A 15,982-nucleotide genomic window follows, 5' to 3' on the forward strand; every position below is an offset into this window, starting at 1 on the left:
GCATTTCATTCTGCATTCCAGATAAGAAAGCTATTGCCAATGTTGCTCGCCAGAAGGGTCTAGCTAAAGAGGTTAAGGGAATGATGATAATTGATATATATGATGATTATTCTTGGAAGCCGGATGTCTTCAGTAAATGCTGAAAGGGTCGTCTGTTGTAAATTAAAGCAGAATGTGATTAAGCATTTACTGAAAACATTAATGCTTCCCCTTTAGATCGTGTTTTCCTCGTTATGTTGACAGAAGTCCGGACTCCATTTTGTATTGACATGCTGCCACGTGTTCGTCACGAGGAGAGTCCGACCTCTGTGTTAGTTGCTCCTGTAATCTGCCTAGTAACAGTTTATAAATAGCTCTCTTGTCCATCTGGCGCATGCCCAGACTTGACCACATCTGTTATAATTAGTCTTGCTTGACCATGTGTTTTCGCGGGCTCAAAGAGTGTGTTAGCTCCGCCCATGTATTGATTCAGTATTGAGAATGACCATAAATGGTAATGTTCTTCGACCTCATGTTGTATCCACCCACTATGAGCCCCTCTGTTGTGTATAAAAGGGGACTGTGTACGCAAGTTCTGTGTGCTACTCCATGCAATACTGAAGAGTGTTGTGTGGATTGTAGGACCACCCTTAAGGGTTAATAAACGTTGTTTTTGTACTTTGCAGTTTCCGTGCCAACTTCCTTATAGATTCCGTTACAGGAGAGCGAACCCTTGTGTCTTGCGGGCCTAGCTGGGGCCTGTATTCATCACATCAGTAGGAGCTGCACGTTTGCAGACGAAAACAACTTTGAGTGGGGCAAGACTGATTCCATGTCCCCTGCTGGATATGTTGTACCTTGGACCAGCTAGCTCGCAGTGCCACCGTTAGCCCCCTAAACCTAAACAGGGAACGAACAGTTCTAGCTACCACTGATCATGACAACCCTGTTTCTTCAGGAACCGTGGTGACAGACCTCAAACGTCCGTTCAGTCACTTGTGCTTCTTTTGCTCAGAGAAATATACAAAGAATACACAGAGGGGCATTTTCATTATTTATTGAGCCAGAGTGATTCTTGTATAAAATATGTGGTCTGCAATGATTAATAGATGGAAGCAGATAAAAATTACGAGTGTCAACACAGAAAATAAAACAAAGAGCTCCACCATCTTGTGGAGACAGGTTTTATGTGTGTACATTTAAGAGACTGTAACAATCAAGCCTACCCTTACGATGCTAATCCTAACCTATATGTCTAGGGTGTGAATCTATGGTTTGCCAAGAAAACCCCTGTTTGGATGATCTAACCCCTTTACCTGGTGGGTAAGAGTGTACGACCCCGTCTTCCTCACAAACTGGACACCCTCACGGAGATGTCAGTCAGCTGCTAGGCGAAAGCTTCAACATGCAGCAACCCCTCGAGACTAGCAAAAGTGTCTCTTCTGATTATGTTAGGAAATAAAGGACTATATATAGATAATGCCATTCCTGCCTCGGGTCGAGATGGTAATCAGGTAGCCATTGTTTGAATTCTACAGATAGCTGTGCTGCGATATGGATGTGATAATGAAACACATTTGTTTTACACTTGTGTGAGGCCTTGCAACAGTGTGATCGGATTTTAACGAAGTGTTCTGTGTCAGCAAGGGCAGTGTTTCTGTAAAATCAAAACCAAGCGTCATGACCGCAAGATGTGTATCGAATGTTAATGTGGGTCGTAGTTCTAAAAAGTTTGAGAACTGCTGATCCACCAAAAGGCGGTGCTCAGGAAGTAGTGATCAACAGCCCTTTACTAAAGAGGCCCCCGTTGACTTCCTAAGAGGAGCCCTGCGTCTATCCTCCATCACTTCAATGTCTAGGTCTACACCCCAGTCACAAGAATGCAATCAGCGCACTCCCGCTGTCTGGGGAAGTTGGATTCACCCTTCATCTTGTGCCATCCTAAACCAGGGGCCGTGCAAAATGTATCCCACTAGTCACAGTACTCCGACTCTTTCTACACAAAGTGTCCTACTACCATACATGTGCTACAAGTACATGCACTTGACATGCACAAGAAATGTCAGCACAAGTGAGTGGGGCGCACATACCAGTCTAAATTCACATGAGAGGGGTCAGTAGACTGCCCCCTTCTTGAGAGAGGGAAAAGGTTCTGGTCATTCTAATGCTACACAAAACTTAGCAAGCTGCCACCACCTCACTATGTGACTTATTCAAGGCATGGACAGTAGTCCTATGCCTGAAATGAGGGCACGCTTTCTCTGCCCCACAAGATCACAGAACAGGTAGGGATAGGCCAAGACCACTGCGCACACACTTGATTAGTATAATGCCAGGGCCAAACAAAAGGTTGGAATACCAGTTTTACTTGCAGTTAGGCACTAGGGAAGGAGTACATCCCTGTTTACAATCCAGGGTACATGCCCGCCCCAACACATTGAAATAGTCAGAGTAGTACCCCCGGCCCCTTTCTGTGGGCAGAACCAACTGTAGATGTTCTTTTGATGCCAGCTGCGGCAGAAGAAGCCAAGATGGTGAGTAGCTGGCAGGTAGTTTTTCTCAACTAAGAGAGCGAATCAGAATCTCTTTGGTAATCAGGGTTGAGTTCTGATAGAGGGAAAGCCATTATCCCCATTGGCATGGAGCAGACTCCTGAGATGGTCGCTGGAAGGAAATGGCCAATGGGAAGGTGTCGTGTCTTCTTGATCCCGCCTGTTCTTTAACCAGAAGCGCCTCCTGTTTGTTTGCCTGTCTACTGTGGAAGAGGCGACTTCAGTTGTGGATTTGCGCTGAAGGACTCACATTACAAGGCTGAAAGTCATTCACCTTCAAAGAGAAGAATATCTGGTGCCTCCACGACAGCACCTAGCAATTGTTTGCGACGATCTTGTACTGCTGCGTGACATCATTCACTGAGCAATCGAAAAGGTTCTTCCTATTAAATAGGAGACCCCTTACTCTTTCCTGGACCTCCAACTTCAAACCCGAGGACCTCGGGCACAACTGCTATACATGCAGAGGCCAGAGTTCATGGATGATGAAGTTTTGAGACATCAGCAGCTTTTGCTCTCAACTTTGTTTCACATTTTGAAGGGAAACTCCCTTAAAATTGTTAAGCATTAGCAATTCCAATGCAAACGTTAGCCATCAGGTCGAGAACGCGAAAAGGAAACATCAGTCGTGGAGTCTGTAACGGAACCACAAAAAGACCCATGCCTGTGAAAAGAGGAATACAAGTATGATAGCAAGCCAACGCAGGCCACAGGTGGAGCCAACATGCTTGAAAGATCTATATGATGGGAGTGTCCATGCTCAATATGTCGCCAGCATGAATACAGCAGAAACCCACACCTCTGGTTAGTCTCTAAACTGACTGATGACAGTGAGCTATGGTCAGGGTAGCTGTGGAGTCAGTTTTAGATACAGGTGGCAGCTGTGTGTTGTGATTAAACACAGCATATAACTTTACATGTGTGCAGTACTTCCTATCTTGAGGTGCAAATAAAGACCAAAGCGCAGTCACCAGTCCAGAGTTGCCCAGCTCCCTACTCCCTTCTCACTGTGGTCAGACTACTCGTTTTGGATTCCATTTGTGCAGTTTGTTGGCCTTGGTCAACCTAATGTGCAAGCAACACCACAAAGAACTGATAGAATCACAGGCTTGAGTCAAGTACTACAGAATACCTCCAGCTACGTAAGGATCTGACATTTGCAATTAAACGTTCAGAGGCAGCAAGCTTTGCCCATGTAAAGTCCTTCCGCTAACCACTCTGTCTTAGGGACGACCCTCAGCTTTGCATCTGCCGGCTGCTGGCCCTGGCATCGGGGGCTTGTTGGATCAGTATTTCAGCTGGCGTCCCTGGACTTTCTTGGCACAATCTTGTGGGAATAGAGGTGTTAGCTTCCAATCAGGGCTAGAGGAGGACACCTTCCCACTGTCTTGGGGGAGGTAACTATACAGCCATATTGCAGAGGTTGTCTTCTGGTTACCATTCGAAGACGGCCACCATGATTTATAATTGTTCCATGAGTATCTTAGGGGGAAACTCTCCTGTGGCATCAGAAGGTTATCAATCAAGAACCACAAAGAGCGCATTCTTATCACTAAAACGAGATTTCAACATTATATTCCCTCAGTAATACAAATAAATCAGAGGCAAGCGTAATGAACTCTATCTCTGCCAGTGTCAGCCCCTTTACAAGTGGGAGGGAGAGGTGAAACTTCTGTCCTCAATCATTTGGCAAATGCCAGATTTCTTAACACTAATATCCTATTCAGAGCCTTCCCATAAGGGAAATGCTGATAATGTAGCGCATCCATCCCCTTCTCACATAATCGTATATTAAAATTCCCCACCAAATTAGTAAATTCTCCTTTATGTAACAATCTTGGAATTTCCTTATACTGTCCTCAAGGTCATCTACTACAGTAGTAACACATGTATCAAAAATATTTTAAAAAAAATTAACTGACATAGCCTTAGAGCCCACTGTAGCAGCTTCTACCAGCAATTAAAGGCACGCTCCAGTGTTAAAGCCCTGAGACGAAGGCGAGGTCCTTTAACAAGGGAGCGGGCCTTTAACGGCCGGTAGAGCCCGCTACAGAGAGCTCTAAGGCTTTTAGAACATTCCACCCCTAGAGGGCAAAATGTTATAATTTGTAAAACAAAGGCCTGAAAGGTTGAAATCCCCTCGGGCTCCGTGAGGCCTTTATTAAAAATTGGAATGTTGGTACTCTGGGCTTCTACTGGCCGTTAGAAGCCCGGAGCACTCCATTATCTTCAAAGAGGAGCTCAACATTCCAATGTTTTAATAAAACATCAAAGGAATAAGGAATCAGCAACAACACAAGATAAAAATGCGGCATAGAATCAATCACTTTTATAGGAAGACCAGTTATTTTTACAGAAATCAAAATGGCTAGGCCCCCTAAGGCTCTTCCTGCATGAGATGGCATAGCTGGCCTGCACAGAGATTGAAAACTATGTACACAGAAAACCTTGGTGGCCCAGGTTGCTTGCAGAAAACAATATCTGTATTACTGATAATAAAAAACCTGTCAAGATTTAACAACTTCGAATGTATACCAGCAATACTCCATGAGAGAAACCTAAGGTCTCTTCATACAACCATAGGCCCCCTTGGTATATCCTCTGCATCTACTGATCTCGACACAGACTCACCCTTTAGAGCCACCTCCCCACTTTATATTTAACAGGTCCAGAGTATGTACCCCACTTTAATTTAACATCCAAGGCTTTGGTGGTTTGAGTTGTGTCATTAGCTGTCTGTAGAGGGTTCACAATTGTAAAATAGGTCACTTGCTTCTTTGCGGAGCGGGGTTTTGTAGGGTTTGTCGAAGGAACAAACTAGTTCTCTTTTCCACCTATGGCACTCCTGAGTTTTGGAAATGAGTTGTCCATTGATGGCCACAAAACACAGTCACCACATATCACATGAAAGTTTTTCATTGTTTATGTTGGCTCCAAAAACGTTTGTTACCTGTATGCTCAGATTCAGTGCCCCTTAGCATAGCTGGGCAGTGAGATGATTCTAGATTAGTAGGCGATGCCCAACGAGACAGCCACTCTGCTCCTTTCATTCTGTGATAATGTTTTCCATACAATGTCCTCATAATAATATTGTCAGAGTCACCAAACTGGTCTGCAGCCGCCTAACAATCTGTAACTTTTCTTTCCTTTTAGACGCCACTGGCGGGAGCAACGCTCTTGGTAAGCTTACTGTTTTTCTAATGTGAATTATGGCTACTGAAAAAAGATATTTTTATTGACAAGTGTGTTGCCTCAACGGTGCTGTCATGAATGTATTGTGTTGCTCTGGCAACGCAGCTCTAAGGGGGCAACCGATTTCGATGTTGGGTAAAAAATGTATAAACAATGCTGCACTATTATTTCTGATCTGAATTATTTCTTAGCTAAACCCAAAACTACGAATTGCTCAAAATTCACTACTTTGCCTGAAAAGTGAAGTCTTTGGAGCTTGCAGTAAGTATTGTTTTTCAGAAGTGTGGACACAATTGCTTCAGACATTTGTTTGTTGGAAATTGCTAAAAATAGTTGACCGTCTATAAAACGAAAGTATATCAGTAAATTATAACTGAAAAGGGGAATTTCAAATGGCACTTTATTTGTCAATGGGGTCATTAAACTACCGCATTCATAATCTGTGGCATTTCTGCAAGCACCCAACGGTGATCCTGTATACTGACAGGTTTAGCATTTTGGGGAGAAGTTACCCCCAGTTCATTCTGAAGATAATGATCACAGCCCTCATTTTGTCAGAAAGACCTAACCTCTGAATCCGGATCCAGCGGAAGCCATGTATGCTTTCACAATTTTCCACATCCACATCTGGCTACTCACAATTGTAATGTGTAGGCTTACTGAAGAGATGCTGAAAGGGGATTGTGGTAAAAGAGAAAACAGAGACACTGGATATTGCCACATCCACTCATCGCTCTGCAGATCCTTAATGTGTGGGTCACAGTGGATGCCCACAGTCAAAATTGACATTTAGTGCTTACTCGTCACAACACTTGAGCTATCCCTTTCTTTAGAATTGATATGCTTTTAGAACATCTATATTTTTCTGTGTATCTGTTTTGAAGTGGAAAACCTGTATTTTCTGAAAACTAAAACATATATAATACCTGTGCAATCACTGTGATGCAGCCTTAAGTATAGCTCACTCCTATAATAAGACAACCTTAGCCTCCATACACATCTCCACTACTTTCAATATATTATTGGGAGGCGTGGCCAAGATGGCGGCGAGGTAGGACACTGCTCCCTGAGCTCCCGCCTGCCATCAGCCCAGACCTGCGTTTTACTGTGCTCTGAACAGGCACAGAGACCCGCCAACCGCTGCATCCTGGCCTAGGGACACGAGCAGCCAACGGAAGCTTTCTGGAGCCGGTGTGCCGCTCCGCAACGCCGACTACATAGCTAGGAGGCGACCGGGTTCTACCGGATGCGGGACAATGTCGCAGCCGCTGGCCGCGTGGTGCGAGAGACCCGCGGCTCAGCGAGTCTCCCGGGGCTGGCATCAGGAGCCAGGGCCCGCGCCCGCCCGACATCCGGAGGTGAGCACTGTGTGACCCTCGCACCGGCGGGCCCCCGGGCCTCACTCCGGCCTACATTACAAGACCCGCCTGGCACCGGCAGCAGTCCCTGGCTGAGATTACGGAGCGCCGACCAGGGCAGCACTTTACTACGGCCGTATTCGCAGAGTCGCAGGCATGCATGGGCGGTCTTGATTGTCAGGCCCCCTCACCCTCTCGGCGCCCATGGAGACCGTGGGCGCAGTGATCTTAGAGGCGGCCCACGGCACCCCACGACGCCTAGCAACGGTGCCATAGCAGCGGAGCGGCACAGCGACCTTCGTGAGCCCCAGAGGACTGCTGCATTGGAAAAACCGGGCCACCGCAACCCTACGAGGGAGGAACACTGCAGTGCGGGTGGTGTGAGCGCAGCCACCATTAGTGGATGGCCGCCGAGGGTGGGACGCGGCGGCCTGCGGAAGTGGCCCAGCAAGGCCTGGGTGTGGCTTGCGGGCGTACCGCGCTCCCGCCGCTTGCTCCCCCATTTACTTGTTCCATCCGCCCACGGTTCACTCCCTTGATGGACGCCGACCAAACACCGCCCAGTGCCTCCCGCTGAGCTGCATCGCGGGTCCTCTAAGTAAGCAGGTACAGGGGCCTTAGGTGAATGCAGAGGAGGGTGCCGGCGGCTAGACACAACTTAAGCGGCGAGACCCGGGGGCGAAGCGGGTCCAGGACGCAGCCCCCCTCGGTCTCTCCCCAACAAGGTCACTACTTTGAGTTGACTTCCCGGGGCGACCCCGACATAGCCAAGCAAAGGGTGATGCGCAGCATTTTGGCAATACAGTGGGAAACACGGACCCGGCGGCTGGGGGTGCAGACTTAAGCTTGCGCCCTACCTGCAAGAACAGCCCTCATCGAGAAGTGCCGCTAGTTAGCATTGGGCCGATCAAGACATAAGCTGGCAACTTAAACAGCGGAGCAAGTGAAGAACGCAGCACGATCCGCAGACTGGTGCCATTCCCCTATGTCACAGAGGCCACAGCTGTGCTAGGGTCCTGCTACGCCAGGCGCTCAGTGCTCGCTCCCCGGGGATGGTAGAATCACTATCCGTACACGAGGCCACATGGAGTCCCTAGCTGCGACCCTATCCACGCTCAGTATAACGGCACGAGTGGAAGCGAGATTATGTCCTCCATGCGAGAGAAAAAGGATAAAACCCTGAAGGAAATCTTTGCATGTACACAAAGTTGTAGACACACAATTGATGGACGGAATGAAGAACAAATCAAAACATTCACCCCCAGTCGAGAGATCTGGGTTAAATCCATCATTCTTTTGATCACCATGCCACCCCAGTTTAGACCTGCCCATATGCAAATCAGTCTGGACCCTGTGCCTCATGGGAACAGTCCAGCCCGAACTGCCAAGCCAGGTCCTCCCTGAACAAAGTCAGCATATAGTAGTGGCACGATGGACCACCCTGGCACATCCACAGGAGATGCGACCCACGCAAAAGCAGATGGATCCGCAGGAACCCGTGACAAGAGCCTTCCTTGAGTCGCTGTTCACGACACTCCGTGGACCGGAGACAAGCATCCTAGGACCGGTTTCAGGGTTTCACCCCTCTTAAACCAGGATAGCTTGATTCCAGTGGCACAGTGAGCCCAGGACCCACGTCTGGGCATACCTGGCGCACTTAGGGCGAGAAAGTAAAGGACACACAATTGATGGACGGAATGCAGAACAAATCAAAACATTCACCCCCAGTCGAGAGATCTGGGTTAAATCCATCATTCTTTTGCTCACCATGCCACCCCAGTTTAGACCTGGCCATATGCAAATCATATGTTAACAATTGCATGCAAATCAGTCTGGACCCTGTACCTCATTGGAACAGTCCAGCCCGAACTGCCAAGCCAGGCCCTCCCTGAACAAAGTCAGCATATAGTAGTGGCACGATGGACCACCCTGGCACATCCACAGGAGATGCGACCCACGCAAAAGCAGATGGATCCGCAGGAACCCGTGACAAGAGCCTTCCTTGAGTCGCTGTTCACGACACTCCGTGACGATCTACAAACAGTCAAACGTGATCTCACATCCGAAATTAAAGATGTAAGGAGGGATGTGGACAGCATCGGGGAGCAAGTAGCCGCGCTGGAGGATAGAGGAGAGGGTAGAGACATGGAATTGACAACACTGCAGCAGGAAGTGCTGCGTCTCCAGGATCAGCATCTTGACCTCCAGGCCCACCTGGAAGACTTGGAGAACCGCTTCCGTAGACACAACATCCGGATTACGGGATTGAAAGCCCCGACGGACACGGACGATCTCTCTGCCTTCACGAGTAAACTTTTTAACCACATCCTTGACAATCCACCCAACATGGATATCAAGTTGGATAGGGCCCACATGGTTGGTCCCCCCCAGCCTGACAACGCTCCTCCCACGGACATCCTGGTCTGTGACCAAGACTTTAGGACCAAAGAAGCAATACTCAGCAAAGCAAAGGGTATGCATCCTATTACATCCAGGGATCAGACGCCGACATTATACCAAGATCTGACCCTTCAGAAGCGACAACACTTTCAGCCAATTACGGCTCATTTACGCCAGCAAGGTATCTCCTACTCCAAGGCCACCAGTTCATCTTATTTTCCGCCTCAACGGCAAACTACTCCAGTTACGCTCACTCACATAAGCCAGTCGGCTGCTAGGGGTCGAACTCCCCCAAGATGATGAAGAGCGTTAAAGCCCTGCCCCCGGATCCAGCGACCCACCCTCGGGCTGGAAGAGACAAGGCCGTGGGTGACGAATGCAGCGACCCGACCAGGCAGAGATCATGAAAGGCCAACAGGCTGTTCTGGAGTCCCGGGCTGATGCCCTAGCGAAGACGCATTCTTAATGGGACAAATTGGGGATGTTTCATCCCACTTTCTTACATTGCATTTGGGGTGGGCGGCAGGCGGGAGAGGAGAGACAGTACTTGACCACACGATGGACCCCATAGTGAACTCTTGCTGGTCATCCTTGGATGACGGACTTCTTTCCCGATTCTTGTTATTCCCGTACGAAAATGTTTTGATTGTTCATTCAGGGAATTTTTTGTTTCATTTGGGGGTCCGTGGTCCACTGTTTTTAACCACACAGGTGCCGAAGTGCACTCTACTTAGGCCTCTTGAAGCCCATGATCGGGCATCTATTCGTAGGTTCTGCCCCATTCTCCAGCTGTATTCCTGGTCCCCTAGTCCCTAGATGCCTCCCACTACTTTTAAAATCCTTACCTTGAACGTGAGGGGATTGAACAACCCAGTTAAGCGTAGAGTGATCCTCTAGTATCTGGAGAACTCCAAAGCTGATATCTGCCTCCTACAGGAGACGCATTTACTACTGCGCGATTGTCACCGACTGAGGTCCCGTATGTTCCCAAAGCAACTATTCTCGTCTGGCCCCTCCAAAACCGCGGTGGTTACCATTTTGGCCTCCCGGTCCTTTCAGGGTAGAGTGATTCAGAGGAAGGCCGAAATCAAGGGGAGCATGCTCACCTACTAGTTCACAGTTGAAGGTCAGAACTTTGTTATTGGGTCCATGTATGCACCGAATGTGGGCCAAGAGAGGTTTTCTCACGAAGCTCTAACTGAGGCCACAGCGACAGTTGAATGCAGGATTCTCTTAGGGGGCGACCTGAACCTAGTGCCCGATAACTCATTAGGTAGGTCGGTCCTGCGCTCAGGCCAGACAGGGGCGCTTTCACAGGAAGGGCAGGACAGATTAAAAGAATTAGGCTTAGTAGACCTTTGGCGATGTCATCACCCCCACCTACGCGAATACTCTTTCTTCTCTAGCGTGCACAAAACCTACGCCAGACTTGATTACCTGATGGGCTCAGAGGCCCTCCATGATAGCACTTCCGACGTGGAAATTCTGGCAGCCTCTTTGTCGGATCATGCCCATGTCATAGCTACACTAACACTCCCTCCACTTCAGCGACCTTCTCGACAGTGGCACCTGCAAGATTCTCTCCTGCAATGCCCGGACATAGTTGAGCAGATACAGCGCACCATAGATGTCTATTTATTGCACAATGATAACCCAGATACCTTATTGTCGACGTGTTGGGCAGCGCTCAAGGCGGTCATTAGAGGGGTCCTAATAGCGATATCGACAGCTGACAATGCCTAGCGTAGGAGGACAGAACTAGCAGCAGAGTGTATTGCCCTATATCCCTCCTCAACATTGACCTCAAATTGTATACAGGGATTTTCAGACTAGCGATTTACTTGCTGGGTTTAATCGATCCCGACCAGGCGGGTTTTATCCCCCAGTGACAGACGAGCGACAATACCAAGACAGTCCTCCACCTTATAGAGAAGGCCTCTAGGACGCAGGGAGAATGTATGCTCCTCACCATCGTCGCCGAGAAGGCCTTCGACAGGGCCGATTGGCCATATCTTGAGCAGGTACTGTCCCAGGTGGGCTCGGGAAAAAACTGCGGACCCACATCTTAAATTGCTATTGTCTACCGACGGCGTGCGTCCGAGTTAACGGGCACACATCAACACGCTTTCCCATAGGCAGAGGTACAAGACAGGGGTGCCCGCTTTCCCCCTTGCTCTTTGCACTATACATGGAGCCCTTGGCACAAAGAGTTAGGAAAACCCCCCAGATTACAGGGATTAGATTTGGAGGAGACACCCACACTATCAGCTTGTACGCAGATGACGTCTTTGTTACACACTCAGAGCCGGCTTTGGCCTTGGGAGCCTTCCTGTCGGAGTTAAACTCCTTCGCGATTGCCTTGGGGTTCAAAGTCAACGTTGAGAAGTCAGTTGCACTCAAACTTTCCTTGTCTCCTCAAACATTGACGTGCCTACAGACCCAGCACCTCATTCAATGGTCAGAAGACACTGTCCCATATTTAGGTATCCTACTAGCACCCACACTGCAGGCAATATCCTCAATCAATTATGCTAAGCTACATACACTGGTCCGCACAGATTTGAGACAATGTAAACACTACCCAATATCCTGGCTATGCAGAGTGGTTGCCATTAAAATGACTATTTTGCCCAAAATACTATATTCCAGACACTCCCACTGAGACCTCCGTCTGGGTGGATCCAGCGGGTTCAGACAGAACTCTCTTACTTCATCTGGCACGGCCGCAAACCCCAACTGAAGAGAACCATTAGTACACTACCACCTGTGGAGGGCGGATTGGGTATCCCCGATCTTCAGCCCCATTACTATACAGCACAGCTACGCCACTTGGTTGAGTGGAGCCATACAGAGTCGGAGAAACACTGGCTGTTTCAAGACCAGGCGGTAGTGGGCACATCCTTGCAGAAGATTCCCTTCCTAAGGAAGTCCAATAGGCCCCCTAATCTCTATGCCTCTCGTATAACGCATGTGACTCTGGAAGCTTGGGACCATACTAACACCACATTTAAACTGACTACCTTTCCCTCCCCCTCACCCAACTCTTTGATAATCCCCGATTTTGGTCCAGGGATGGGTGAGACTGCTTTCGTACATTGGCGCCCCACAGAATGCCGTGCCCTAGGGCACCTTTTCGACATTGAGGGTGTCCTCCCTTTCACGCAGGTCAGGGCACATTATGGAGTCCCTAAATCAGAGAGACTTTAGTACTTGCAGCTCCTTCACTGGGTGCTCCACCTGCACTTTAGACCACATGCGCAACCCCACCTCACCTACTATGAAAAATGGCTTATAACACGCACTTCGGACAAGAAGTTAATCTCCGATCTCTATAAAATGCTACTCTCCCGACACACACATACATACAATGCAGGTTGCGCGTGCTGGGAACGAGATCTTAGTCGAGCACTTATCCTCAAAGAGTGGGAGGGAGTGTATTACAGGGCACGACATACGACAAGCAACATGGGATTGACCGAAATACTGACGAAGTTGGCCACCTAATGGTACTATACGCCAGAACGCACCCACAAGACAGATTACCATCAGAGCGCTGAATGCTGGCGGGTGTGGGAAGCGGGAAACTTCTATCGAACTGCAAACACATAAAAACATACTGGTCCCAGATCTTAGATGAGGTGGACAAGCATTTAGACACCCAAATACCGAGATTCCCAGCTTACGTACTCTTGGACCTCCCAAACCCTTTAACGTACCCGCTCAAATCCAGAAGAGGCCGCCAGATAGGGATAGCTTTAGGTTCAGCAACTCAAAACATTCTGATCCATTGGAGAACCTCTCCAACCCCCACCTTTTCAGGTTGGTTGCAGAGCTTGTGGCATATTTTGGGGATGGAGAAGCTGACCCTTACACTAGCAGGGAAGGGCTCGGCTTTTGGGGACCTTTTGCAACCATTTCTGTCCCTTCTTGCCTCAGAGTTCCGCGAACTAACCTGCCCAAGGTATTTACGCCTTTTGCGTATCTCGGCAACACACACAGTAGCTGACCAGGGCTCGGACACGGCATAGGCCTATTTTATGACTACAGATGGTCCAGTGGATGGGGGAAGGGGAGGGTTGTGTTTTGGGAGGGTATTATAAGTTTCCTTTCTTTGTTTATTCACTTATAATTCCTCCCATCAGTACTCCTGCTGCCCAGGGCATGTATCGCCCATGATATTGCATATATCTCGCAGTGCTGGTTTTTGTATGTTGACAATCTCAATAAAAAGATTTAAATCTAAATATATTATGTGCATCAAGAGTATTTAAAGAGCCTTCAAACAGCAAGGGAAATCCTCAATGTGACTATGGGGCTGATTATTATGTCGGTGGAAAGCCTCCGGCCGACACTGACTCGGAATCGGGACCGACCGACTTGCGGTTCGAGTCCCATTGGTCCCTATTGGAGCTTGTGTTCCACCCGACAACCAGCCGTAACACAGGCTCCTATTAGAAAATGGGATGTTTGCGGAAAACCCTGCACCCTGTCTCAAGTACCCCATGGTGCCTGCCATACAGTGCAGGTTTTTACTGGGGGGTCCCTTAGGTACCCCCTCGGACATCAACCGTAGGCCGCGGGTCCTCGGGAGCCATGCCAGGGGCCCCCAAAGTCACTTTCCAACAGCCTTTTCGTGTCGGACAGGCCAACACATCGCAATCCTGAGGGCAGAAACGCTGTCCATAGGGGTGTACAATGAGGTTCCAACCACAATGAATACTCTGTGAGAAGGTCGGAACTGATTCGGAATGACCGTGTGGTTTGCATCCCGACCGTGAACAATGCAATCGAGTGGTCGGAATGTAAACCGACCGAGTCAGTTGGAAGGACTCTGGCGCAGGTAAGGGGCTTCTGATTGTCGGGAGGAGGGTTTCCACCCTACATCGAAATCGGCCCTTAAATGTAAAAGGATCCAATAATGTTCAACAAATAATAAATTTCTTCTACTCCTTCAAGTAGCCGTGATTCAAACATGGCTCCAAATGATCAGAGTTTGTTTCTTCAAATATGACACCATATACATAGAATCCTTCTCTGTATTTCAATTCCATTTTCCCAAATACTCTTCCAGAAAATGATTACAGTGTCTAGGATATCCACAAGAACTGAAATACGGGTACGGACTGCAGAAACAAAATATCTAGATTGCCTTGAAAAAACATTGTAAACAAGGAAACTTAAACCTAACAGTCTTCAAGCTAGCCACTGCCATTTCAAAACAACCCGAGACTTCAATGGAAATGTTATTTGTCCTTGGACCCAGACACCCAGTGAAGCAAAGCCTTTTGCCAAGTGTCCCTACCGTTTTGAGATCACCGCTGGCTTTTTCTTCCCTTGAATGTTGAATGTTACCTTTGCAAGTTTAGAGTCTGAAGCAATGCGAAGTGACCCACAGATCACAACCCACTTAAAGGTTTCGACTTGAGTAGCAGAGGCACTGCCTGCACAGCTCCAGCTGCTGCCAGCCCACCAAATTTAGGGTTTCGGATGGATCAGCTGTTATTTTTCACTGTGGTAGCTCCCAGATTCATTGTGGAAACCACTTGGCTGAATAAAGACTAATGAATAGTTCTCCCTGCCACTAATCTGCTGGTCTGCCTTCACTTTTTCACTTTTCCAAAGACTGCCCCAGATCCTCAAAGCAGGGTGTTATAATAATAAAAGATAGTGTTCCTGATGGGAAATGCATGGGTGACATTTTTAGGTCTGGCATGCACCACGACCTTTTGATTTTGCTAAACTTATATGTATATTAACTGGTGTATAGGGGCTTTCAGTGATCTTCATTCATTGGCCAGTTTTTAGGTCTTGCCTAGACAGCGCATGTGCTGTCGCAAGACCTATCGTAAACACAAATATGGAGGGTAATTTCTCCTGTCGCTTGCCATTGGTTGATTCTGGCATTGGTCTTCTTATCTGGCTTATGGTTGGCTTTTGATCCGATACGTCACTTCTGTTTTGCCTCCGTTTTGCAGGAAGCAGCACCGACCAACTATAGTTTAGTTCTGCTGCTGGCTGTTATCTATTCATTTAGGGACTACTTGTTTTCTTTGCTGTTCCTGAAGTTTGCACACTGCTGCCGCTGGCACATCTGCCAGCTTCCTGCCCTCACCCGACGCCTTGCTCCACCGCTCCGTACCCAGGACCGACGCTTTGCCACTCCACGCGCTACTCCCAGACAGCCGCCTCAAATGCTTGTATGTTGTGGGGTTGATAACAAATTAGCGCAATAAGTAAACACGTTGCCGTTCATATCGGCTTGAACATCAAACCCGTCTTCCAAAATCTCCAGCGGTATCGTGAAACCTGATCCCTCTGGTGGCTGCTGGAGACATTTTAGATGTGCCTGCCCTCACCCGACACCTTGCTCCACCGCTCTGCACCCGGGACCGACCCTTTGGCACTCCCCGCACTACTCCAGGACAGCCGCCTCAAATGCTTGTATGTTGTGGGGTTGATAACAAATTAGCGCAATAAGTAAACAACACGTTGCAGTTCGTA

At 48.3% G+C, this 15,982-nt stretch overlaps 1 protein-coding gene across 1 annotated transcript in view; it reads left to right on the top strand.

The window, feature by feature from the left end:
• SIRAL2 (SIR2 antiphage like 2) overlaps positions 1 to 15,982 on the top strand; it is an 822,333-nt gene that overhangs the window by 570,806 nt on the left and 235,545 nt on the right. The window contains exon 7 of the mRNA XM_085615425.1: positions 5,685 to 5,711. Within this exon, the coding sequence (XP_085471551.1) occupies positions 5,685 to 5,711 (27 nt within the window). The remainder of the gene's footprint in view (positions 1 to 5,684; positions 5,712 to 15,982) is intronic.

Source organism: Triturus cristatus, chromosome 7 (genome assembly GCF_964204655.1).
Source record: "Triturus cristatus chromosome 7, aTriCri1.1, whole genome shotgun sequence".
NCBI classification, from domain to species: domain Eukaryota; kingdom Metazoa; phylum Chordata; class Amphibia; order Caudata; family Salamandridae; genus Triturus; species Triturus cristatus.